Source organism: Chelonoidis abingdonii, chromosome 19 (assembly GCF_003597395.2).
Source record: "Chelonoidis abingdonii isolate Lonesome George chromosome 19, CheloAbing_2.0, whole genome shotgun sequence".
Lineage (NCBI taxonomy): Eukaryota > Metazoa > Chordata > Testudines > Testudinidae > Chelonoidis > Chelonoidis abingdonii.
The window spans coordinates 7,775,823-7,802,761 of record NC_133787.1 but is presented as its reverse complement, the minus strand read 5'-3'; the positions used below and the strand labels follow the sequence as shown (position 1 = coordinate 7,802,761).

At 43.4% G+C, this 26,939-nt stretch overlaps 1 protein-coding gene across 1 annotated transcript in view; it reads left to right on the top strand.

Annotated features, from left to right (window-relative positions):
* GNAO1 (G protein subunit alpha o1) overlaps positions 1-26,939 on the top strand; it is a 310,003-nt gene that overhangs the window by 269,926 nt on the left and 13,138 nt on the right. The window contains exon 7 of the mRNA XM_032785771.2: positions 25,215-25,368. Coding sequence (XP_032641662.1) covers positions 25,215-25,368 — 154 coding nt within the window. The remainder of the gene's footprint in view (positions 1-25,214; positions 25,369-26,939) is intronic.

Here is a 26,939-nt window from a genome sequence, read left to right as displayed (position 1 = left end):
GAGAGGCAGGGGGCAAGGGTGAAGGGTGTGGAGAAGACAGGCTTGCAGGAGTGGAGGGGAAGGGAAGGGCACTGGTGATGATCAGGAAAACAAAGACTGGGACCACTGAGGGGAAAGCAGATGGGGGAGTGATATGTCAACAGCTTATTGGAGTTGCCGGGGTGCTGTAGTGCGGGGGGGTCTGCTGATGTTATACAGCTGAGGTGATTACAGTGGCTTGAGGCTTCTGGGGGGGAAGTGTTCAAGCTCTGCCTCATAAGACCTCCTGGAGGCCCTAATGGTGGCTCTGTGAGGAGGGCACCTGCTGGCACCCACTGCTCTTAGGCCAGGCATATGGGCTCACAGGAGAGAGCAGGGAGGCCCATGCTGACCCTTAACTCTTTACTGTATTTTACATGTGTACCCACAGGCCTGCCCATGATCCTCATCTATGTGACCTGTCCCAGGAAGTCTCTGGACTGGGTTATGGTCTAGCAAGATCACACTGGTCTCTACACAGAGATTGCTGATGATTAGCTGAACAGGATACCATCAAAATATTCTTCACATTTTTTAAAATATTCTTTTTCCTCTCCATTTATACTAACTACAAAGGGCCAAACTAGTTCCTTAAGTATCAAGAACCAGATCAAACCTGTACTACTTCACAAGCACCAAACACCAGTTTCTCTACTGGACCCAAACATGCCCTGACTTTGGAGACAGTCATAATATAGTATGACTACAGTTACACACCATAATGTTTAGCACTATATAAATGCCACAGCAGGGAGACACATATGCATGCAAAAGTCTTGGGAGGTCTAGCATTCTTTCTGTGGGTCCTGGCACGAATGCTATACTCTTATCTCGTGCTGCCTGAGATTTCCCTAGGGCACTCTGGAGTATCTCCAACACCGATAAGATCTGGATTTTCATACAGCTTATGTTCCCAGGCCCGAAAAAGATAATGCCAGGCCTGACTGACCTGCACAACATAGCAAGTAGGGTATTGTTGGGGTTCAGGATGCAGGAGTTAGTGAAAGAAACAAGTATGGCAGGAGGGGATGGTCAGGGAGGAAAGAGCTGGTGTTGGGAACAGAAACGTAAAGTCGGGAGAAAGGAGATGGATCTGGTTGAGTTGGCAGGGATGAGGAAAAGAGTGATACTGGGAGGGCCGGAGAAGATTCACAATCTGGGAAGTTTTAGATCTTCCAGGTGAACAAAAGAGTGCGCATAGGATATCTGTGAGACTAAAACTGCACCAGTAGTTTATCCTGATAGTGTCCTCCAGCTGCATTAAGTTACCAGGGCATTACCTTCTTATAAAAGCAGGGTATCAGTTACCCTAAACAATTATATTAGAGCTTACACTAGTATACAGCTGTACAAAATGATAATCAAATAGTGCTAAATTATTAAATAATATCTGTCATTTTATGGTCAAGCCTCACTGCCTGCAGGGCAGGTATCTGCAATAGCAGCAGGAGCAGTTCCATTGTACTGTAATGTTGTCCTGGCTCATCACTGCCAAAGAGGAATAGCCTTCTTTCTCCCCACATTCAGCCCTGAAACTCAAAATAGCTCCCCAGGGGGCAGCATTCATGAAGAGTCAGCCAATGCGTTTAGAATTCCTGTGTCAACTTTTGAACCTCAGTTGGAGGACTCACGGAGTAGATTCTTGTGTAAGCCTTTGCAGGATCGGGGCCTAACATATCCCTGTGAAATCAATGGAACTACTCAGAGAAGTAGACTTAAGCAAGTGGGTGCAGGTTCAGAGCCATAGTCAGCTAGTGGGCAATGTGAAAAACAGATCAACTCCAGGGAAGCTTCATAGAGTTTAGAGCCAGAAGCGACCAAGTTAAGACCACCAAAACAAACGGGCCATGCTGGCTTCTTGGCTGTACGCGACTGATTTCAGTGAGGTTGTACAAGGGAAAATTAAAATTTGGCAACATCTACAGATAAAATGAAAGCTAACTAATGAGCTCAGTTCCTTGCCTTCCTGTTCAAGAAGACATACAATGGGAATCTGGGGGCCCCTCTTCCAGTGGAAGGCTTTTGGGGCCCAGGAAGCAGGGATTATCCTACACCTGCCCCCAACTCCTCCATCCCCTCTCAGTGGTCAACTAATTACATGCAGTGTTAGCAATTTAGTCATTTTCCAATGCTCCTCCCCCCGGTAAATTCAAACACCCTCTCTCATTTCAATTCTTGAGGAAAGTACTGCCAGGAAATAAGCCTACATGGTCCAGAAAGACCACCACAGCTCTCTGTTTTTTAGAGGTGATTTGGCAGATGAGGATGGCAGGGATTTGCCCTTGGGCAAATTAATTTGTAGTGATTTCTAAAATCTGGGCCAAAAATCTGAATATGACACTCAGTACATAGTGCTACACACTGGTGCTGATGACTAATGTGAAGGAGATGCATATAATTTAAAGGACAGAACTATGAAATAACATCCATTTACCTAAATATGTGTAGATAGATACTGGGGCGTACGCACACATACCTATATATATAAAAAACTATTTAGCACAAAGTGAAATGCCGAACATACACAGCATAGAACACCAAAGACTTTATCTCATTACAGCTGGTAGAAAAAGCTTTAGCCTTTATTGAAGTTTAACAGAATCAGCTGCTCAGTAGCACATACAATTTGGGGCCTTTTTATTTTTCATTGCTGGGGTAGAGTATTATCTGGTTTAGTAAGTACAGTAATGAATCTGTGTTCTTATTCAAGATGGCTCTGAGGCATAGGGCCTGATTCTCCACTGCCCTGCACCTTGTGTAGCCAATTACACCTGTGCGGGGTGAGTGTCAGTTGTGGCCAATCTAACTGATAGCATTTTGCATGCATTTTATGCTGCTGTAAGTGACACTGTGACATGCATGTCACAGGAGTGTCAGGCCATGGAACTCTTATCTGGAATTAGATCCAGATCCAAACCTCTTCAAAGATTCAGGGGGTTTCAAATACAGTGTTCTGGATCAGACTAATCTCTCCTGTAATTTTTTTTTTGTTTGTTTGTTTTTATATAGTGTAGCAAATGATGTGTGTGTCATGTAATCAGCATGGATTGATCTCCAGGGGCTGAATCCTGTGGTCCTGACTCAGAATTCATTCAGGCAAAATTTCCAGTGAACTTCATGGGAGATTTTGCTTGAGAAAGTTGTCAATAAAGATTGCCGGATTTCGCCCTGGTTAATACAGGAGTCTGTAATGAACACTATATTCAAACGGATTTTTAAAAGATATTTAAAACCAGAGCAAATTGAGAGAGAAAAAAAATACATCACCCAACAGTCTACCTCAAGAAACAATTGACCCAATGTGGTCCCATTTCACTCTCTCTCATATTTGTACCTATGCATTTCTGCTTTGCACACACACATGGATGAATGCATACACAATATGAAAATTTGCATACTTGTATGGCTAGAGACCCAATGAGTCACGTACAGGTGTATCAAATCTCATTTTGCACTCACCAGTCAGATCATTTGTACCCAAAGGAGGCTCACTATTAAGCACGCACAAATGCACTGTGAAAATTAGGCCCAAGCTGGGTACTTCCCACAGCTTCACATAACAAAACAAAGATGGATCTGATAAGGAAGACAGCAAGTGAAGGGAGAATTAATTTAATACACAATGCCCTAAAGGGAGTCAGTCTCCTTTGGGCATCTGATCCTCTTCAAAACCACCTCAGAGGGCCAGCCAGGAAGCATCTTTCATGGTTTCTATGTTGACTGGATATCAGATCCTTTTTAGCCATGCATGTTTTCTTAGACTTTTCTTCCCTTTGTATAGAATTGCTGATACTGTTTGGGGTTTCCAGTGTAAAATACATCAGGGTAAAATAAATAGTTAGATTTAAATTAACTTGGACTAAACTATTATAAACATGATAGCTTCCTAAGTGTTGTAATAATGCATTTAAACACAAACATGGTAGAGTCCAAGTAGGTTGAGCTCAGGAATGTTCTGTTCCCACAGCTCCCTCTGTGTCTCTGGGCTAATCACTTAACCTGTCTGCCTCAGCCTCTCAAATTTAAATTGGCTCTAATCCTTATCTGCCACACAGAAGAGTTGAGAGGATTCACTAATAAATGTTTGCATAGCACTTGGAAGATGAAATGACTAAATACTACTATGATTTCTACAAGATGGTCTTATATAGACTTTACCTCCAAAATCTGTCCCAAGGCATTACTCATCAATAGACTCTGTCATCCCTCCCAGTTCTTTTCTGGGGGGGTCGCCTTGAGCAGCCAACCTTTTGCCCAATGCTTATTCGTTTTCTTAAGCAACAGTTATAATTGTAGGAACTAAGTATAACTAAAATAGTGAGATACAGTCCCCACCCTTACTAAAACCCTCTTGTTGCACAATAAAGCAGTCCTTGCACTAAGGCTGCATCCGTCTGCCTTCAAATCCCTTACAGTCCCCAGACTGTATTTATCTCACACACACACACACAGTGTAGCATGTACTTTACATTGGTACTTGAAATCACAACAATATTATGTTGGGGGCAGGGAGGGATGCCATGACATCTAATAACTAGTGAAAATCAGCTAACTGCATACCTCCCTGCTCTTGGATGCTAGTATGGAAAATGGCCACAGAGGCTCTTTTATTCTGCTAGTGTATTTTGAAAGCTCTGTATATTTTGAATGACTCAAGTCCCCAGCACCATATCACTAACCCCTGTGAAGATGTCACATGGCAGGAGTTGCATTAGCAATCAGCAAATATATAGCTGAGGCCCTTGCCTTGCCATGCCTTCAGTACATTGTTCAATTCCTCCTCTGGGGGGAGTCAGCGTCGATCCACTGAAATCAATAGAGCTATGATGATTTATGCCCATGTTCTATATCCAGCTGCATGTGCAGTTAACTGTCATGACTTTGTAGCACATAGTTATTACATGTTATTAGTCCTGCCTTGGGTGCAGGGGACTGGACTAGATGACCTATTGAGGTTCCTTCCAGTCCTACACTAGTATGATTCTATGATATGTTTCTCCATGAAAATGCAACAGTCTATGTACTTGGATTAAAGCCATCGTGGTTTCATTATATACAAAAGAACACTGTGTTAGAGCGAGGATTTGAATGTAGACACATAAATACTCACTCAGGGCTTACTTGGGGCACCCTTACTCACAATGCGTAGTAATTTATTATGCACGCAATCCCATTGATTTCAGTGGGACCACTCATGGTGTAAGGTATTACTAACCATGGGTAAAGATGGCACAGTTGGGGCCTTGGATAGTAGGAGTAATAAAAAGGCACTGGAAATGTACATACTAGATATTAATAAACATTTTAACAGTCAGAAGTCGCACCTCAGTACAGCCTGAGGAGCCTAGTCTAGAATCAAGTAAAAGATCTGTTGGGTAATCTAATCCTTCCACCTGCCAACGCAGGATTGTTCCCTACAATTTCTGCTCTAGCGCTTTGTCCAATCAGCTGGTCAGTCTTCCCCCACCTCCCCAAACTGGTCCCCCATCAAACTGATCTCTGTTTGAATATTGGGCAAACTCCTAACTCTTCCTTTGCCTCATTTTGTCCCATCCCTCTTTGGACCAGCTCATGCCATAGCTACACTTAGAGCTAGCAGAGAAAGAGAGAGATGTAGACACAAAGGGAGCAGATAGAAACACAGCCATCTGCTGTGCTCTCTATTTATCTTCCAGCAAAACTGAATCTAACATGAAAGTGAGGTTTTGCACTGGGCAGTGCTCAAACATTTAAAGAGACGGGACATCCCAACAGTAGGCTGCCTTCTTTTGCATGTAGGCTTTCCCATTTGTTTGTCTGGGACTCACCTCACAGGCTACCCAGCATCCCCAGCAGCATTTGTACACAGAGCCAAATTAAACCTTGTTTTGCCTCTGACTTCAGTGGAGCTGTGTCCACTTATATATGACAGCCGAGTTTTGCCCAAGCCATATCACACAGCTGTTCCATGACAGTGGAGTGTGGCCAGTGTAGGGATGGGATGGAAGGTTGTGCTGTATGGTCAGTCGTTACAGTTTTGTTTTACAGGACACAAATACCTATGTAATAACTCAATAATTACGTACTGGCCATGTGCTGCATAATTACAAGCTAAGTTCTAAGGGAGTATTTATTTGGTTATTGTCTTCAAAGTTATTATTATGGGATTTAACCTGAAAATTACATTCTGTATTACAGAGCTTAAGTAGAACAACTTCTTGGCTAATACATACACTTTACTTAATTAAACCTGTAATTACATAGTAGTTTACACTTTCCTGCAAAGTTACAAGGAAGTGACATGTAAGCCCTCTCTTCCTGTGGCCATTGCAGTCTGTGGCAAAACCCCTCTTTGACTTCCCCTAATTTTGCATTAGCTTAACTCTTGATGTTTGAAATGATTTCAACAGACCTCTTCATCATCACGTGCTCTACAGAGGATGATTGCACCAGCCAGAGTGACCACGAATGATGGCATTGCACCAGGCATTGTGTAGTGAAGTTCCCAGATCTGGTGCAGTTCTGCGAATCCAAGCACCTCTGGGGCAACCCCATGGGCGGCGCCAGGTAGGGTCAGGTCATGCACCCGTTTGTGCACTGATAGACAGTTTGAGAGCATGTTGTTGTCAGGATGGACAAAAACACCTGCCACCATGGCCAAAGAGCATGCAACGCCACTTTTGAATAGACTGAGCAATAGGAGGAAGGCCAGATCTCTGCAAGATTAGGACATTAACACAAAGTCACACCACTTTATGCTCAGGATTTGGCACTGATGGTGCATATGGAATGCTGCTGGCTGCTCCAAGTCTGCCTGTGAGACTCAAGGCAGAGTTATTGCTGATTTAAATCAGTGTAAATGGGAAGAGAATCAGTTTGCCCTGACTTCAGTGGGGGCAAGAGCAGGTCTCAGTGAGTACATGAGTAACTACCAATCTGTTGTAGAGGATTAATTTAGAGTTAGTTAGTAATGATGGGAGTATACATGGTATTTTCTCTTAAACAAAACGTGGCTTTTTTAATTTGTAACTAAATAATCCACAGCCAACTCTAATAGTTGAATAGTTGCTGTGTATGAAGGTTGCGTCCTGTGAAAGAATGTATTATTGTAATTGATTCTCAACCATCTGCCAAATTAAAGGGATATTTTGCTTTGAATGAGAGATGTTGAGTGTTAGTTTTCAAAAGCATTGTGTTTTGGCCTATTTCTGTTGGGTGAGATACTAATTGACTTCAATAGGAGCAGAGAGAGGCCAGCACTGAGGGCATTTGAAAATCCTACCCCTTCATCTTCTTTCATATTTGTCCTCCACTCTATGGCTTCCGATGACATGGAATGAATCCAGGTTGTCCCTCCAGAGAAGGAGCTGAGAGGGCAGCGGTTCACTAGATTTTCCATGGTTTGAATGGTTTCTCCATGGAAGCTGCCTTTCATTATATCAGGCTGCCTTTCATTTTCCAGTTGTGCAGTAGGTAACTGCAGCATTTGTATGAGGTTCTGATGTGGTGCACTATGATGCACGTCTTATGTGGGGTGGTGAAGGCAGGAGACTGGTCTGTAGGATCCGTAATCAGGTATTGATTCTTGACCCCATAGTTTTCCCACTGCATCTGCCACTTGTCTGTTGACGACAGATCTCATCCACATTTCTTGTTGATAGTATAAACTGTCCTGCATCTCAGCATCTAGATGAATCACAGGATTGACTCTCTCTCTCTCTCACACACACACACACACCACTTATTTGCATCACAAGGTGAGCATGTCAACCTCCACCTTTAACAAAGGCTTGCCAACATCACTGAACCCAGCGATATAGTCAGTTCAAACGCAGTTCTCTGACCAGTTCTGCCCCTGGGAAGACTGCAGGATGCTACCTCAGAAGAGCTAAATTTGAGTCCTTACCAGAAATCATGAGAATTCCACAGACAGTAACCAAGGGCCTTTGTTGAACAAACCACACAAGCAGCAATGTCCTGTGATATATGCCAAAGATATTGTGGCTCACAGATGCACACTAAGGGGCTGATCTTGCCTCCATTGAAGTCAATGAGAGTTTTGCCATTGACTTCAAAGGAAACAGGACTGGTTATTAATGAGGTTGATTGGGTAAAAATAGTGCAATACATGAGACCACAATTTCATCTGTGCCAGGCAGGTGAATCTTTAGCAGTGTGACCAAGAATTCAAGACATGTTTACGGGGGGAATAAATATAACATGCTTGTTGAAGAGGTGATACTGAGGGGTCTGATGCCCATGGAATAGTGGTTGCTCAGCACCTCTCAGGATCACGCCCTTAGGCAAGTTCCTCCCAGTCTGGTCACACACTCAAGCCTATTTTACTTGTGCACCACCTCTGCAGTAACCACACCACACACACGGCAGGGTTCCCGAGAGGCCCACCATAGCTGAGGGAGGGAAATACAGAAGGTCCAGGTTGAACAAAAGAGCTGGCCATGCTTATGCCCCTATTTCATTTTCCATCAGGAACAATCAGAGGGGAATACTGTCCTATTGTAAGTTATGGTTTCTGAGCTGCTGACATTATAGTATATCATGGATGTTGGCAGATGCAGGCCTGTGATCCACGTACGATATTACGGTGTGAATGTGAATCTGAAAAGAGACAATTCTGTGTTCAAGCCAGCAACCTGAGAACTCACTAGAGGGACCTTTCACTCGCACTGAAAAGCATGGTGAACGTGTGCAAACTGCAGCCAATTCAGGCAAAGCTGTTTATTGCCACTTCCTGGGCAGTAATATTTTTTGTCACAACCCAAACAGGTTCTTCACAAACTTAGCCAGCTCCACATTACTGAACTAGAAGAAAGACACTGAAGTCTTTTCACTAGGACCAGTTCTAGATTAAAGGGGCTGTCTGGTGCCCAGTGCTAGAGCTACTATAACTTGGATTTCAAATTACTAGTGGGATTGTGCAAATCTCAAATGCAGTGAATGACATGGCAAGGGATCCATCCCAGATGAGCAAGTAGCTTATGATTCATAACAGTGAAATGTAACACAGCTCTAGACTAGATCTGTGGCAGCAGAAGTTAAATGTGTTCATCTCGACCCAGGCTCCTTCTGTCTCCCTGCAGCAGTACCTCAGGACAGGGACACAGTGAAGGATTTTGTTGCAATCCCACATTGGATGATATTTGTTTGCAACTGCTTTCAGGAACACAGTGCCCTAGAATAGCCAGCCAGCTTTTCCCCCTTCTGGTCCAGGCTTTCTGTCCTTGTGGGCATTCAAGATGCATTTCCCCTTTGTCCCTTGCTGTAGCTCAGACTTTGCATGAACACCAGCAGTAGTGGAGACAGCAGCTATTCAGATGTATCGGCCACCACAGGTCATATCAGCCTGCTCCTTTCTTTTTACTAAGCACTAATGGAAGCTGCCTCTTTCCGCTGCTTAAATACAGATTGAGATGCACATTTGGCCTTTGGGTTGTTAGGACAAGCCACAGAAAACAAAACCTTCACACCCCATTCTGTCATACGGGAGACCCACAGAGAAAACATATTGATGTAGGAGAACCAGGAGTCTGAATCTGACCAGAGCCCAGATAGTCACTGATAGGATCCAGTCTGAAAGCAAAAGTCCCTGGAGAACAGTGAGCTACTGGCACAGCGAGCGGTCTTGAGAGTAGTAGAAGAACATGCCTGCTTAGGAGGGTCTATGATCCTCCCTCTTGGTTTGGTTTTATTTTTACCCTGAGGGGTCCACTGAATCAGGAATACATAGTTCAAACAGCAGAAGTGAGCCTTTCTGTTATGCTCGACCTTATAGTGGCCTCATTACAATGAAGGCTCTATTGAACTAGGATATATGGTATTTAACCACTCCTGTGCTGGTGCACTCCTCCACACTCCAGAGTCTGTTCTGTGGGGGCATTCTGTTGCGCTCACTGATCTCGCGTCTCTGATATGGGACGTGCATACCTGGCTTGTGAGGCTGCTGTGGAGAAGTTAATTCCTTGTCTTTTCCCGGGGATCATTTTCTACCTCCCACCAACTGCAGTGGAATGTTGTTTAGCAATACCACGAGGACTGTGAATTACTCCCCACTGAACTGGCCACCTTGCTGCCTATGCCATCATGACTACTGTACGCATCATAGCGTGCTCTTTCTTCTCTAGGGTCTGGCTGCAGTCCCAGATATTCGCAATATGCTGGCCATGCCTCTCAGTGTGGGGTCACAGGCGGAGCCAGCATCAGAGGCCCAGGCAAGGCAGCATTATGAAATATCACCCTAGCTCCATCCAAGTGACTTGTGGAAATAGATCAATAAATAGATCAGATTTTCCTGACTAAAAAATTACTTGTAAGTGTGAGGTTACCTAGCGCTTGTTTTATGACAGGCATTGTATTATCCCCAAAACAGACAGAGCGTCTGGGGTATCTCAAAACAACTAGGAACAGGGTTTCAAAATGGAATAAAGATCTTACAGCCTTAGCCATGGCATCCTGACTGGTAGTACCGTAACTGAAAGATGTGGTCCAGTGGATAGGGAGTTGGGAGAGATGGGTTCAAGTCCTGACTCTGGATAGAAGATGGCACAACAAGCCAATGGTCTTACTTCCAGTTACATTAGCAATGAAATGGTCCTCTGAACAGAATGGGCCTGGCACTGTAGTATACTTCCAAAGACAAATGGCCACTATTGTACCTGAGTATGTTCTAGAGACACAGCTGTGTCACTTCTCCAACTTCAACACCAGGATATGGCCTCTAATAGTGACACTGCCATTTTGCATGCCCAAGACCTGCCTTTGCACATGTCCATCAGACATGCTAGGGGTGCAGATTTGGAGGCTGAGTGGAGTTTGAGCTGACAGGAGGGTTGATTGTTTCCATTGAGCCAGCTTCCCCCACAGTGTGAGCTCTGTGGTAAGAAAGGGTTGTGCTTTTACCCTTTGCCTTTTACCCTTTGTTAATCCTCCAAAGACAAGAACCTCAAAAACCATCTGATGTCCTTGAGATTCAGGGGGAGGATGGGCAGCCCCCATTTAGGGGACAAGTCAGAGGACTGTAGCGGGAGGGCACGTTACACCCTTCCCTGCCAGTAGAGATGTCAGAAACAGGCACAAGAATAGACAGTGCAACTCCACGGACCTAAGGAGTGAGTTAGAGAAGCTAGTGACTTCCTTTCGTCATGTGACTACCAGAGAGGAGGTGTACGGGATGGGGGCTTGTCATGGAGGCTTAGCTCTGTAGATCCCACAGCCAAACTAGACAGCATGACATTGTGAGAGAGCCAAGGGGACGTGGCAGTGGGGAGGGGTGAATGTATTTCAAAGCCATTCCACCTCATTGAAACGGGAGGAGGAGAGTGGGGGTCAGGGAAAGTGGAGGTTTGCTGCCATATTTCCCCCTCCCACCCTCCAAGTGCCTCTAGAAGGTAGGTTTATGGCCAATATCTGACTGACACGTGATGTTAACAAGTGACACTGTGCCAACAATCCCCCATGGGGGATGACGATGAGACTTTCACTGCTGCCTTGGTAACCAGACTAATTAGCATTTCCAGTGCCACGCTGACTGGACAGCATTGACCGACTGACTGTTCAGCACACTGGTCTTGCTGTCCGTTTTACGTTTTAACCTGGGACAACGGTGGTCCCCCACAGCACACCTTCTATGGAAGTAACATAGGGCTGAGAGGATTCCCGACTACTGAAGGCAAGGACAACATCGATCCTGCATTGCATAGGGCAGGCCTGATTTGTCACAGGTCTCTCCCACAAATGTTGTGCCCAGCCCTTAGGGCAATGGAAGAGTCCCACAATGCAGCACTGTCATGGGTAGATGATGCAAATGGGACAGACAACTGGGGGTTTGGAGACACCACAAAACAAACCTTACAGATGCCACCATTCCCCACCCCTCAAAAAAAAACCGCTAATGTAGATCTGGCCATTTAAGCCACCCCTTATAGGCTAATTCTGGAAACAAATCAGGATGTTTAAAGACAGGCCATTTACTGCATTGAAAAATTTGTTCTTTATCTAATGTAGTCCTCATTCGTTACCGCCTGCACCTCCCTCTGTAATCTAGGCCCTTGCTCCTAACACGCCCCCGACTGAGGTAAACGCTGCCATTTTCTTTACCCTCCCTCTCCATTTTCCTCTCCAACTAAATTGATTCTAAAAGCTGCTATTCCTCTTACACATCACCACCGTTTGTTTCTAGTCACAGGCAACTGTGGCCCATAACTGTCCTCCAACTTCCCCTCCGCCTCTCCTCCCCCACAGCAGCACCTTGGCCTTTTGTTTTTTTAAGGAACATTGACGTCTGCTAAGATTTTTCTTTTGTCGATTCCTTGCTGAATCTTTTTTCTTGCATGTTCAATGGCCCAAACTGTATTAACTGTAATTTTGTACGGGGAGTGACTGTCCATTTGGTTAATAGATTGTTAGTGTTTGTCATAATTTATTGGCTGTCAGTAATGTATTTATTAGTTAAAAAATGTTAATAAAGTGCCAGCTCTTTTCTAGTGTGAGAGGGTTTTATTGTGTCTCCCTTTGACGCCCTAGAAATCTCTGAATTAACAATATCCACACACACAGACACACACACAATTGGAGCTGCTGCCATGACACTGATGGAACCATCACTCAGCTGCTACAGATCTTTGCCAGATCTCCATGTTCTTGGAAATATGGAGCTTTAAGAGGATGCTGACAAAAAGGTATTTTATAAAAATAATGTATATCAGATCTTCTCTCTCTTGAACATATGCTTATTTTCAGTTACTCTGTGGAAGCTTGAAATTGAAGGCTGTTTTCTTACAAAAATATTTTAACACTGTGTGGTCATGTCAGTAAGATCGTAAGCGCCTGGGTGGGTGGTTATTTTCAGAATTTGGAGGTATCTGTGTGTATTACTTACATGGTGAGCCAGGTATCAGCTATTGTCTTTAACAAGGACCTGAAAGTTTGAAATATGCATGTATATTAAATGCAAAAAAACCCACCCTTATATTAATGCAGCATTAACATGAATAATTTGAACACACACACACACACACACCATTCTCAAGAAATTCAAAAGTTAAGTCCCTCATGGCAGCATTAACTCTTTATCTACATGATTCGGTGCCCAGGCCTGCGGGGTGACCTAGGACAAGTCACTTTGGTGCTCTGTGCCTCAGGTTCTCCAGCTGTAAAATAGAGATAATGATCCTGACCGTCTTTGTTAAGCTACTGATGAAAAGCATTATCAGAGCTAAGTATTATGATGATGGTGACTATTACACACACACACACACACACAGAGTTGAACCAGTTTAATTTAAGAAGGGATTTTAAACTGGTTTATGTAAACTGGTGCAAAATCTTGTGCAGACACTTAGTTCAGGTTAGCTTAAGTTGAGTAGGAACAGGCTGGAGCTAAACCGAAGTAGGGCTCTCAAAGCAAAATAAGTGTGTCCAGGAAGGGATTTGCATCAGTTTAACTAAACCAGTTTAATGAAACCAATACAAGATTATGTGTAGACAGGGCCTCAGCTACAGAGTGTACATGCACCCTGTGTATTGTGTTCATGGTATAGTCCAGCGGCGTATTATCACCTAGGCCGACAAGGCTTAGGCCTAGGGCAGCAAATTTGCAGGGGCGGCAAACTTGCTTGCGCCCCCTCCCCAGCCCTGCCCTTTCCCCAAATCCCTGGCCCGCCTCCTCCCCCAGGCGTGCTGCGCTTCCCTCTTCCCCTTTCCCCCCTCTCCCAGACTTGCCACGCGAAAGCCCTGGGAGGGAGCGAGAGGCGAGTAGCAGCGCTTGGGGGATAGCGGAGGTGGGCTGGGGCCGGCAGGCGCGGGGAGTAACTTTTGGGAGGCGGGCAGGGACCCGCTCCCTGCCCCAACTCACCTCCACCATCCCCCGAGGGCGCCACAACTCCCCTTCTCCCTCGTCTCTCCCAGGTTTGCTGCGGGGGAGCAGAGGTGAGCAAGGGGTGGCAATTTTCTGAGGCCTAGGGGCAGCAAATTTGTTAATCCGCCACTGGTATACTCATATACACTGAGGGCAATGTGGCTGAGTTAAATATTGCCGTGGGAGCTTTAACTTCCTGAGCTTTGTCCTGATCTTTTGGAAAATGCCTTTAGCAGATCCAAGTGGAGATTTCAACACAGGTGCTGTTTTCTTGACTCAATAAGCCCCGTAGGTTTCCATGTCATGATTGGCTCTAACTGCTCATGACGAAGGGGCGGCACGTCCATCCCATAGATAAACAGAACATTATAATAAAGCATCATACAGAAGGCAGCGTATTTGTTAGCTGATGCTCTGTAGATCATAGTTTGATGGACAGGGTATAATAGCCTTTGTGTTCCTAGGTCTATAATTCGGTTATGTGGTCTTCTATTTTCAGTGTGATTTTCTGGTTATCTTACACCTTTGGTCAAAGCTGGTCATTTTGCAGTGGTCCCTGGTACTACTCAATATCCAGTGTACTCATATGCATGAAAATCTATTTAAATATCATGGCATCATTCTTGGTTGGGAAGAAATACGGTTGTTTTCCAAATAAATAGTATGTGTCTATGCTGGTATTATAAAAGTTGTTAGCAGTCATTAGCTTTTAATCAACTCATCTCAGCCACTTCATTTTCCTTAAATAATTCATTTGTGAACTTAATACAAGTGGGAAGTTTCCCATTCCTCTTAATTCTGTCCTAAGTATGATCCACACTTCTATGGTGGATATTTGTATTTGGAGCCACAGAGGTGAAACACATTTATTGACATGGTCTCAAGGATGCTAAACAGGTATCTAACTTTGTTTATCTTCAGTAAATCAGGATATTTCCTGCCATCACAGAGTAGGTAGAGTATTTCTCTCCTTTGAAAATAATCCTTGAATCGGTTTTGTGAATTTAGGCCAAAGGTCTTTTACAATTTGGATGACTCCCAGAAGACACAAAGAGAAGGATGTCCACCAGTTGCAGCGTAGAAAGACTGACCCTTAACCTTACTGCCACTACCTATATCCAATCATATCACTTTAAAACAGATACCACTGATTTATAGAAACGTAGGGCTGGAAGGGACCTCAAGAGGTCATCAAGTCCCACTCCCAGCCTGAGGGGGGACCAAGTAAACCTAGACCATCTCTCTCAGGTGTCTGGCTAACCTGTTCATAAAAACCTCCAGTGGTGGGGGGATTCCACAGTGTCTGTAGGTAATTTATTCCAGAGCTCAACTATCCTTATAGTCAAAAAGTTTTCCTAATTTCTAACCTAAATCTCCCTTGCTGCAAACTAAGCCAAATTATTTCTTGTCCTATCCTCAGTGAGCATGGAGAACAATTGATCATCATCCTCCTTATAAAACATTAAACAACCAGTTTGTAAGCACCTAGGGGATAATAGGGTTATAAGGAATAGCCAGCATGGACTTGTTAAGAGCAAATCATGCCAAGCCAACCAGGGTCACTGGCCTAGTGGATAGGGTGGAAGCACTAGACATGTCTTGATTTCAGTAAGGCACCATCCTACATGACATTCTCATAAACAAATTGGAGAAATGGGATCTAGATGAAATTTCTATAGGATGCATGTACAAATGGTTGAAAGACCTACTAAAAGAGTAGTGATCAATGGTTTGCTGTCAAACTGGGAAGGCTTATCTAGTGGGGACCCACAGATGTCTGTTCTGGGGTCTGGTAGTAGTCAATATTTTCATTGCTGTTTTGGATAATGGAGCTGAGAACATGCGTATAAAATTCGTGGGTGACACCAAGCTGGGCAGGGTTGCAAACGCTTTGGAGGACTGGATTAAAATTTAAAACCACCCTGACAAATTGGAGAATTGGTCTGAAATCAACAAGATGAGATTCAATAGAAACAAGTGCAAAGCACGACAGTTAGGAAGGAAAAAAACAAATGCACCACTACAAAGTGGAGAATAACTAGTTTCGTTGTAGTGTGGCTGAAAAGGATCTGGGGGCTATAGTGGATCACAAACTGAATAGGAGTCGACAACGTGGTGCAGTTGCAAAAAAAGGCTAATATCAGTCTGGGGTGTATTAACAGGAGTGACGTATCTCAGGCATGAGAAGTAATTGTCCTGCTCTACTCAGCACTGGTGAGGCCTCAGCTGGACCACCATGTCCAGTTTTGGACCCCACATGTTAGGAAAGATGTGGAGAAATAGGACAGAGTCCAGAGAAGAGCAACAATAATGATCAAAGGTTTAGAAAACCTGACCTGTGAAGGAACTTTCAAGACCTCCAAAGAAAAAGAAACGGGTTTGTTTCTGTTGTGATTTTTTTTAAATCGTGTCCTATAATAGCAATAAAGTTCCAGAGCCATTTATGCCAGTGCCTGAAGTCTTCCTACGCTGCTGTCATTTCAGTTTCATTTGGGGACTTAATTCCCCACAAATGCTGTTTATTGCCTCATCTATTCCTCCTCCATGAGTGATATCCCTGAAACAAACTGAGACGCCAAAAGGGACCAGGAGAAATCATCTGGCATGTGTGTTATGGAAGCCTGAAGAAGCCAGTCAAATGAGGTGAGTGGTGGCAGTCTGAGTAGGCTTCCATGAAGAAGCACGAAATGCTTTTGGTATTTTTTTTTGCTGGATATGGATTTTCTGGAGCATGGAAAAATTACTGCTCTGCATTTACAGCTGGTCTTTGTTAGAGAACTACAGAGCAATCCAGGGTTACAGGGTTAGTAAGAGGAAATCAGACATCTGCTATATACTGCATGTGACATTCACATTCAAACCACCCTTAATAGAATTATTCATTACTAAAATATTCATTGTAAACTCCTAAATGTGTAACTGGGTCATCTTTTCATTAAGAAATACACACACAGCCTGGCTATTCTCTGCTGTCTACATATGTTGGAGAGCCAGAGCAGACCAAACATAAGTTAGAGGAACCCCAGGGCTGCTCTAATTTCAACAGGGGCCAAGCAGGCCCCTAAATAGTCCCAGAGGCAAAGTGAACAGCTGGCTTGTAGTAACTGAGAATCAGTAATGTGCAGCAGGTCTACCAAAATGTATAACAAATGATCAGCATTATTAATAGCAGCAACTTTTTGCCCTGTATATACGTACATATTATGGCACTGATCAGCTGGTTGCCCCACAGTGGCATAGATAGAAGCAGTGTGGCCTAATGGATACTGGACTGGGACTTGGAAGAGTTGGGTTCTACTCCCAGCAGTGTCATTGGCCTGCTGGGTGACCTTGAGCCAGTCACTTCCTTTCTCTGTGCCTCAGTTTCCCCAGGTGTAAAATGGGGTTAATGATACTGACCTCCTTTGTAAAGTACTTTGAGACCTACTGGTGAAATATGAAAGCTATGTTTTAATATTATTAATTAGTAGGAAGATTTTTACTAGAGATTTATTTTTATATGAGAGAGGATTTTTTCAATGGGATTCCTGCTATTACCTTACTTTGGTCTGTGCCAGTATATTGCCTCCTGACACTACCCTGGCTACTGCCAGAGGCAGAATACCAAACTTGAGCTGATCTTGTATGGCACATCCCATGTTCCCAAAGATGTTACAGTAAATACAAAATGTGTGCGTGCTTTGGCTGTCAGTCATTACACATCAGCTTAGCAAAGCTCCGATGATTTCCACTACATTCTGTATTTCCTAGGGTGGAAATATCATTTTTTCAAAATCTGTTGTGATCACTAATAGCAGCGGTTGCTGTTTCTCCATTGAAATCATAACTCAATGGCTGTCCCAATGTGCACTTTTTCCGAGCAACTATTCCTTTGTATATTTCACAGGAAACACACGTGCCCATGTTTAAGGCACTCCATGGAAGTCAAATGGAGTGGCGATGTTTTACTAGGCGATCAAGGTAACAGAAGTCCCAGCTGGCCATTGATCAGCACCAAAAATAACCCCACCAGTTGTTTCCCAAACGTGCATAATCAGTTGCTATAGCTGTGCACATAAATTGGCCATTTAAGCAAGCAACTACTGAATTATATCAGCAATGATGGTATGCAACATGCAAATATAGTGTCCAACTGCACTCAGATTTTTGCACATGAACTTTTGAAAAGCTATCCCTTAATTATATCTATTTCAATGGTCTTTATGTACCTAATGAAAATGGATGGTAACAGTTAGCAGCCTCGCAAAAGCAGGGCAAAAGGCTTAGAGCTTGTAGAACAGAGTAGTTGTATAAAAGTGCTGAGAATTTAGATGCTGAAACTATCATTTCTACAAGACCCTGCCTGAAACTAACATAGGAAGGTGCCACACTGCACCTGGAGTAAGATACAGACTGATGGCAGGGCTCCTGAAGGAAACCTACCTCCATGAGGAAGGAGCTGGGAGGAGCAAGGAGAAATACAAATCCACAGACGTCCTTGATTATCCTAAATTCTCTGGGGTTTCCCCAGAGATCTTGAGACACCAAAGGTTTGGAGGGCCAGCTCTCCCCACCCTTCCCACAGAGGGACTATCTCATACTTTGATGGGATGATTCAGAGGAACTCCAGGAGTTAAAATTCTTGGTGCTTCCTGGGCCTAACACAGGTTTTTCCCTTCATCGGTGACACTGTGGCCCCATGAGTGCTGTATGCAGTATTCTCTGATTGCACTATAATTACCATTGTGTTTTAAGTGCTCCTGTACAAACACGAGGTAACGCGCTACTCAGAATGTTACTACAGGGATTGAGAGTGAGAAGAAAAAGCATTAAGGATAGAAAGGCAGCATGGGCCAAACCAGGGATCCCTGATATAATTGTATTAGACAATGGACTTACAACAGGGATGAATTTGGCCCAATACATTCATTTTCATAATGCTAAACGAGGCTGAATGTGGAACTATTTGCTCCTATTACTCATACTTGCAGTGCTCATTGCATAATTCTGTCTACTTCCAAAGAAATTGTGGGAGAGCAGCAGGGAGTTAGGCCTAAAATGCTTGACAATCTGACCTAACACTAAGGTTTTCTATTTCATTAGAATATGATCATCATCAACAACAACTAATAGGAGTAGAAATGTTTAAATGATAATTTAAAAATACATCAATGAAACTAGGATTTTTGGATTTAAACTTTACCCTGAAATGTTGGAAGCACTAAACACAGCAGCCTTTGAGCTAGTGCAGGAGAACAGAAAGTTAAATGGAGTAGAAACGGAGTGAAACAAACCGAGCTGGTCTCAGGGTCCAAGTTCAGTGAAATGCAGGGTAGAAACAAACATGACCAAAAGGGTGTGAGCAGACATAAGAAAAAGTCAACTCAGTTTTTGTTTTTTTTTTTAATTCTTTGTGGTCTAAATCTCTAAGGGGTTCTTAGTAAGGCAGTAAAGGATCTGTATTAATCTATGTGGTTTAATTAGACCGAGTCTGTTCATGCGATACCATTAAGTCTCCAGAGAGTGTGGACACTAAACTGGTTAATCAGGCCATCTTGAGAGTTTCAAGCCAGCCAGTCACAGTGTCAGAGCAGGACCAGAGCCCAGTTATTAAAGCCTCCAGGGCAATCGTGAGCTGCAGGCAATGCAAATATAGTGAGCCAGAACCATAGCACAGGGTAAATCCGCTTAGTCTCCTTTGTATGGCTGGCATGGCACAATCGGGCAGCTCCCAGTCCCCCTGACTTAAAGCCTAAGGCCATTGTATAGTATATTCCTGCCCCCACAAGGCCTCTTCCTGTCCCTTATGCTAAAGGGGTCGAGGAAACAACTGAGAGAGGCTGCCATAAAGCCAGCGTAGCCCATGCTGGAGGAATCTTCAGCTGCCCATTTCAGGCAGTTTGAAGGCCCTTCATGCAAAGGGACCTTGTGGGCCACAATATGACATGTTAATTGGCGTTTCTGCATTGTTAACCTAGCAGGACTGAGCAGCTAATACATAAAGACCAACATCCAGCTACAGAGGAGAAACTTCTCATTTTGTTAACAACTCTTTCCGACCTCGTGAACTAAGAAAATGTCAGCAGGGTTATACAGAGACAGATTTTGTGGCTGAATTAATCAATGGATAAAATGTCTTGCCTGCCTATCTGTCCAGTTACTTATCACTATTTCCTAATGTCTCCCATTCCTTAAAAGAGAACAGTGCCCACTCGCTCTCGTCCCCCGATCCCCTTCCTTCCTTTCCACTCAGTGGCTTAGGGTATAGGGTTGAGTTTTTAAAATGAATGAATCTATGAGAATGAGGGCACTGTTATGGGAAAGATCTGGCATTTACTTTTTTAATAACTCTTAAACTAAAATTTGCTTAGAGTGGCTACCAGTGTTATGTAATGAGGCTGCATAATAAATTCATTGGCTAATGAATAATATTTACATCCATGATAACAAACCTGGCTCATGGCTAGCTGAAAACAGCCATGTGACAGTCAATGAGATTCTGTTATTTACTTCCACAGAGTTGAGCAACCACATATATGTATATAAGTGCATTCTGTCTGGTTGCAGCTAAATTCAATGAAAAACGTTAGTCACCTGCTCAGGAACTGCTTTACATTTTAAAACATTTTTGAGGGGTTTCCATGTATTTCCAAAGGAAAGATTTAGGGACTGGTCTTGCAAGAAGGCCACATGCCCCTAGCCAGGATGGGTAAGGAATGGAGTCCCTAGCCTCTGTTTGTCAGAGGATGGAGATGGATGGCAGGAGAGAGATCACTTGATCATTGCCTGTTAGATTCACTCCCTCTGGGGCACCTGGCATTGGCCACTGTCGGTAGACAGGATACTGAGCTAGCTGGACCTTTGTTCTGACCCGGTACAGCCGTTCTTATGTTTAAGTCAATCACAGTTCTGCGCATGGAGGATTTTCAGGATCAGATCCGCAGTCTAGTGTGTTGTGGAATACCCAGCTATGTTAGAAGGCAAGATATTCAGAACGTATGTTATAGTCACACCATACTTCAGTGAACACCAGCTATAGTGTTAATCCCACAATGAAAAAAGTTTGGCATGAAAAATGTATCCCCCCTCCCCCCATCAGAAAATTTCTACATGAATACTTCTCAGTCAGGCTATTTATTTCCTTTTCAATTCACATTTCATAGATGGCAGTAAAGAGACCCTTTATTTATTTAACTTCGCTCAGGTAAAAATGTTTGCCCCTTTAACAGAGCACAGCAACAGGTAATGAATGTCTATATGACACAACAGCACCTCTCCCATTGAAACAAATATCTGCCCTAACAAAAAAAAATAAAATACTCTAACCTACATGGATATTTAAATTCACAACGTAGTCTGCTAGCTTCAGATAATGCTGACAACGGTCTCTGTGGTGGGGATGGAAGTAAAGCACAACACAGTAACAATGCTGCAGAGATTACTGCCATAGTAACGTTTAGAAGTAAATACAATAGTAACAATCCCTGTGTAGTGATGTGCGTCTTCAAAGCACCGTGCCAACATTATTTGACTCCAGGAGAATGGTAATGACATTATATTGGGCTAATGTGTACGTAGGGTCATTGCGCTCTGGTGTTTTCTCGTTGATGTTCTTCATACATAGATTTCCTTTATCCAGGGCTCTCTTTTGGATGCAATTTGTGTATTTTTAATCCTAAAGTCTTTTCAATCAACCCATTGTAAGTATTAGTTTGGTTCGTTTGGATGCATTTTGGAAACTCCGTAAGGTCTATGTATTCACTCTCATGCAGTTGCTTTGTATGTTTTGTAGAATCACAGAAGTTAGAGATGGAAAAGGCCTACCATCTTCCTGCCAATGCAGGTATATTGATCAGTCCTCCATCTATCAGGGTTTCTAGAGAATTTTCCAAGTAGTAACTATGTACAGTATGGAGGTTATAGAAAACAACTGGATCTATCCAGAAGGGCCTCTCACTTCTCCATCATAGTTTCTGAAATAATAACTGGCTCCTTCCTTTGAACATGATCTCAGACTTGCTTCTGCTCTCTTTCTTTGGGAAATGTTTTCCTGAGCAGTGAATCTGGCTTTGTGACCTGAAGATGGCAAGGGTAGGATTCTTACTGATCAACCTAGGGAATAGGTTACCAAGCTCTTGGGCCTGCAATTGACAAGGTTATTTTTCTAGTTCTGTCAAATTCATAAATTATTCTCATAACACCCAGGGCCGATGAGGAGGGGGGAAGCCGGTACAAATTATCGGGGCCCAGCGGTCTGGAAGAGGGCCTGGGACCCAGCTTTGTCAACCTTGTTTAGCCAGTCCGTCCTTGCTGGGGGGGGCCTGAAAAAAATGTTCACCAGGGCCCGAACCCGCTCTTGGAGGCATTGATAACACCCAGGACACATGCACTGGTCTGAGACTCAACCTCTCGGTTGTTTGTGTCAATCTCATTGCTCTTCTCTTCTAAAATGTTCAAGGGATAAAAACCCTCCATATCTCTGCTTTCTTAACTCAGTGACATCCGGTTCCACGTCCCTCCAGTGCAGGTTTGTTCCAAGTGGTACATTTAATAGTGTTGTGTCTAGTTCTGTTTTAGATGACTTAGGCAGTAGAAATGCCATCAGCTGTCTTGGGAGACTATTCCACAATGTAACAAAATTCATTGCTGGGCCGATGTAACTATTGCACTGTATGACTTTGACAAAGGACATTTTCATCTTAGCCTTAACTGGGGCCCTGTTTTTGCACATGTGGTTTTGTCGGTAAAATAATCAAAGAGGCAAACTTGCACTGACAATTTATGGACACAAAATTGGTGGCCTGTGTCTAAAATCTGGCCCATGATGGTTAGAAGAATGATAGCAAATGGCATTTGGATTATGGGGAGGGGTTGTTTGTTTGTTTAAGGTAAGTTTATGCAGAGAAAAAAATATCTTTTTACTGTTGAAAGGGCCTGTGGTACCGTATATTCTGGTCTTTGCAGTCCCAGCAGTCCATGCTTTAATGACTTGTGTATATAATTGTTTATATAAGCTAAGCATCTCAAGCCATTCAACATGATGGAATGCAATTGGGACAGTGAAAGAGTGAAAACACTCTGTTTCAGGATATTCTGTGGCTTCTGGCAGCTAATTCACACTAGCTCAACCTCGTCTGGTCTTTTTTCTTTTCATCCCTTTCTGGTGAAAAGTCCTATAGCATCATTAAAAAAAAAACACAGACCTCATGTGACCCTCACCAGATTACGAGGGGGACATTTAATTAAGAAGCTGCTGAGAAGCCACCGAACGCAGTGTTAGGAGTAGCGTCCGATACAGAGAGATTCACTAAAAATCTCTCTTAGGGCTTGTCTACACGAACAATAAGACTGCGACAAGCTGGGGGTGATTCTACTCCACAGTAACCCAGCATGATCTAAGTGTTCGTGTGCACTCTGCTGACACAATAACAGTTCGTTAACGGGACTAGCTCAAACGAACTGTTAGCACGCGTCAGCAGGGTGCGCACGCTCGCGTGGGGTAGATCCACACCCCAGCCTGGCACAGTCAAACTGTTTGGGTCAATAAGCTTCTGCGTCAGAATCCTGGCACTGAAGAGCTTCCCGCTACGAGCACCGTCTCTCATGTAACCCCCAGCAGAGTGACATCAGGAGGGCTGGGACACTGGCCAATGAACAGAAGTTTGGTTCATTTTACTTCTTCAATGTGTTGAATCCTTTAGGGTCCGGACTCTTTACAAATCCTGCTGTTACTAGGAGATTTTCAGAGACAGACTGAAGACTTTCAAGGGGGACAAGGGCATGGGATAGCGCTGACACAAACACCTCCGCTCCTTTCAAAACTAGGAGCATCACCATGATGTGTATTTAGCATGAATATAGCTCACTGTGGTTATAGAGGAGTAATACCATGTGTCTGATGCTACTTGGCTGGCTGGCATCTACTGACTGATACATAAGTACTATGTGCACCGTGGGAGCACAGGGCTACTTCAATACACACCTCAATTTCTTCAGTAGTCCCTGATCTGACATTCCTGCAGTAGTGAGTTTCACCACTGTACCCTTTTCTCCCCATGCAACTGAAAACGTATGCTACCCTGCAGAGTGAATGCCAGACCAGCTGCTGCTCAGCTGAGGTAGGCAATTGAGCAGTCACCAATAAAACTCGCTGGGAAGTTTGACAGATTTCTTTCATTGAAAAAAAACTGATTCATCACAACCACAACTGCTCTGGAAACAGGTCTGGGTTTTGACAAATTTTCCATTTCAGAAAAAGAGAAGAAAAAAGTGTCAATTGTTTGAATGTTTTGTTTCAACATTGTCTAAATGAAAAAATTCTGGTTCAGAACAACTTTCCATTTAAAAAAAAAAAAAAAAAAAAGTAAGCTAGTCAGACTGGACCAAAAGGGTTAAAAAAGACAAAAAAAGGTCAATCGAAATGAAACATTTCAAAAATAATCAAAAAAAAGTTACAACTGACCTGAGACCAAAAAAATCCAGTTTTTCAGTTCAAAAATATTTGAGATTTTGACTTTTTGTCCTCATTTGAGATGGGGAAAAAACAGCAAACTCTGCTCATCACTGCATAGGGATGCCCAGCAAGATGCATAACTGAGCATGGAAGCTTCTGTTTTCTCTGCCTCATGTAGAAGGTGAGGGCTACACCATTCCACCTAGCAGAAAAGACAGGCCGTGCAACATGGGGCCTGGGTATCTGAGGAAGGACTTGGTTATGAATCAATAAATAGGTTGATTTGATAGGGGTGAGGAAGAGCCTACAGTCTGCTTTATTCTCCAGTCCTCACCATTTTCTAGTTCCCCTGAATTTGAAAGCAAGACAGATCACTTTATGACCAATAACAACAATTTGTAATTCTGCAGACTCAGATGAGACTAATGAAATGTCGTGCTTCTGGGCACCCATGGATAACTGCAAGATTCAGGAAGTGTATGCCTCCACCTCCATGTTTTGCATGGTACAGGTGGTCAGATACATTATGGGGGGCTTTTCACCTTTCTTTGAAGCTTCAGGTAGTGGTCATGGCTAGAAGCAGACCTTTGGTCCAATCAAGAATGGCAAATGGTAGGTTGTGTCATCATGGGAGGCTCTGTTGCTGTCCTGTGCATTCTACTAGGATTCTGTTCTGTTGAATACTAAGTAACTGCAAGTGGATTTGATCTGAAGAGAATAAAACTGTCTCCTTGTCTTTTGTAACTGTCTTGTGTTATATGAGTGTCCTGTATTAGAAATGTGCTTTCTAACCGTTTCCCAGAGTTTGGTTTGGTAAACAGTCTCCTTTCCTAAATCTAACTTTTTCTTTCTCTCTCTCTCTCTCTCTTGCCTGTCTCTCTCTTTTTCTTTCTGACCTGCTTCCTGGTGTAGAACCGCATGCATGAGTCTCTCATGCTCTTCGACTCCATCTGTAACAACAAATTCTTCATCGATACCTCCATCATTCTCTTCCTCAACAAGAAAGACCTATTTGCCGAGAAGATCAAGAAATCACCTCTGACCATCTGCTTCCCTGAATATACAGGTATGTGTCATGACTCGCACAAGCCTAGCCTACCAGTCAGGAAGCAATAGACGAAAGAAGTAACCTTGCAATACTGGGGTGCAGGTGAGAAGTTATATGGTGCCTTGAGGGGTCTCTCTGTTAGTATTGATGGGTGTCTTATGGACAGTTCTTGTGGGGGTAACACTGAATGGTCCTATGCTGTCAATCTGACACGCAAACCTCAAGACACCATGTGAACTTATGAAGCACCAAAATACAGAACTCCACCAATAACTAATGGGACAATAGAACAATATTAATTGTAGTAACATTAAGAATATTTTTTCCTCCTCCCTTATAAGCTCATGATCAAACTCTGCTCATGGATCTACTTCTGATATGTTTAGTAGGTTTAACTTCGGAGGGAATCACCAGCCAATGATTGTAAGGTCCCAGTCCTTCACATGGGGGACTTCGCATGGGGACCTCCTAGGTCACTGAGATTACTCTCCAGCTATAGCAGGCAACCCTGTCATGTCATCCCAGTCAGACTTACACACACGCCTGACTTTACTATGGTGAGTCATCCCACTGAACTCAGTGGAACTACTCAGGGTTGTAAAGTTTGCTACATGTGTAGTAGGTGTTTGCAGGACTGGGGCCTGAGTTACCTACTGACAATATGGCCCCTTCTTTGAGCGGGTGGGGTCTTCAGACCAATCCAACTTCTGGTGTTTGCTTTGGCTACAGCTGGTTGGTTGTCAGAGCGAAAAAAAAATGACAAAAGGTGATTTTTTGTTTTTTTAAGGGAAATTCATGGCACACAATAGTTTAATGGATATTAAGTTGTTTGTTGTGAGAAATTATGAGAAAAGTCAAATAAATATCCCTTACAATACAATATAAACTATTAAACCCCATTGATAACATTTACCAAACAATTTAAACCCTAACAAAACCGAACTGCATTAAAATGATAGGCAGCTACATTATCTAAAAGTTCACGATGGAGTCTTGTCATCCCAGCCATCTTGCTACTGGAGCAACATCCAATGAATTTTATAGTGAAAAAAACCCTAAAAGTTTGACAAACATACAGCAGACCTGTCTCTCCGACAGAAGCATAGGAGTACCAGACTGGATCAGACACGTGGTCCATCTAGACCAGTATCAGGCTTCCAACAGTGGCCAGTACTAGATGTCAGGTGTAAGAACCTCGTAAGTAGGCAGATGTTGGATAATCTGCCTCCCAAATTAGGTCTCGTATATAGAGAGATCTCAGATTGATACATGTACAGAGAGAACTTTACGTGCATGTTTAGAGCAACATACAATCTTTAAATAATCAACATTGCCCCAGTGAGATAAGCATGATTACCTCCATTTTACAGATGAGGAAACTACAGCACAGAGAAGTGCCCAAAGACCCACAATAAGTCAGTGGTGGAGTTGAGTCTCGAAGGCATATTTCCCCAGCTGCTTGTCTCACCTACTGTATTAGATCACGTGGCCCTTCTGGTCTCTTGCCCAAGACTCCACATCAAAACAAAAGCAGAGGACGCAGGACATTCCAACTGCAAGTCCCATACTCATCCATCCAGGCCATGGTG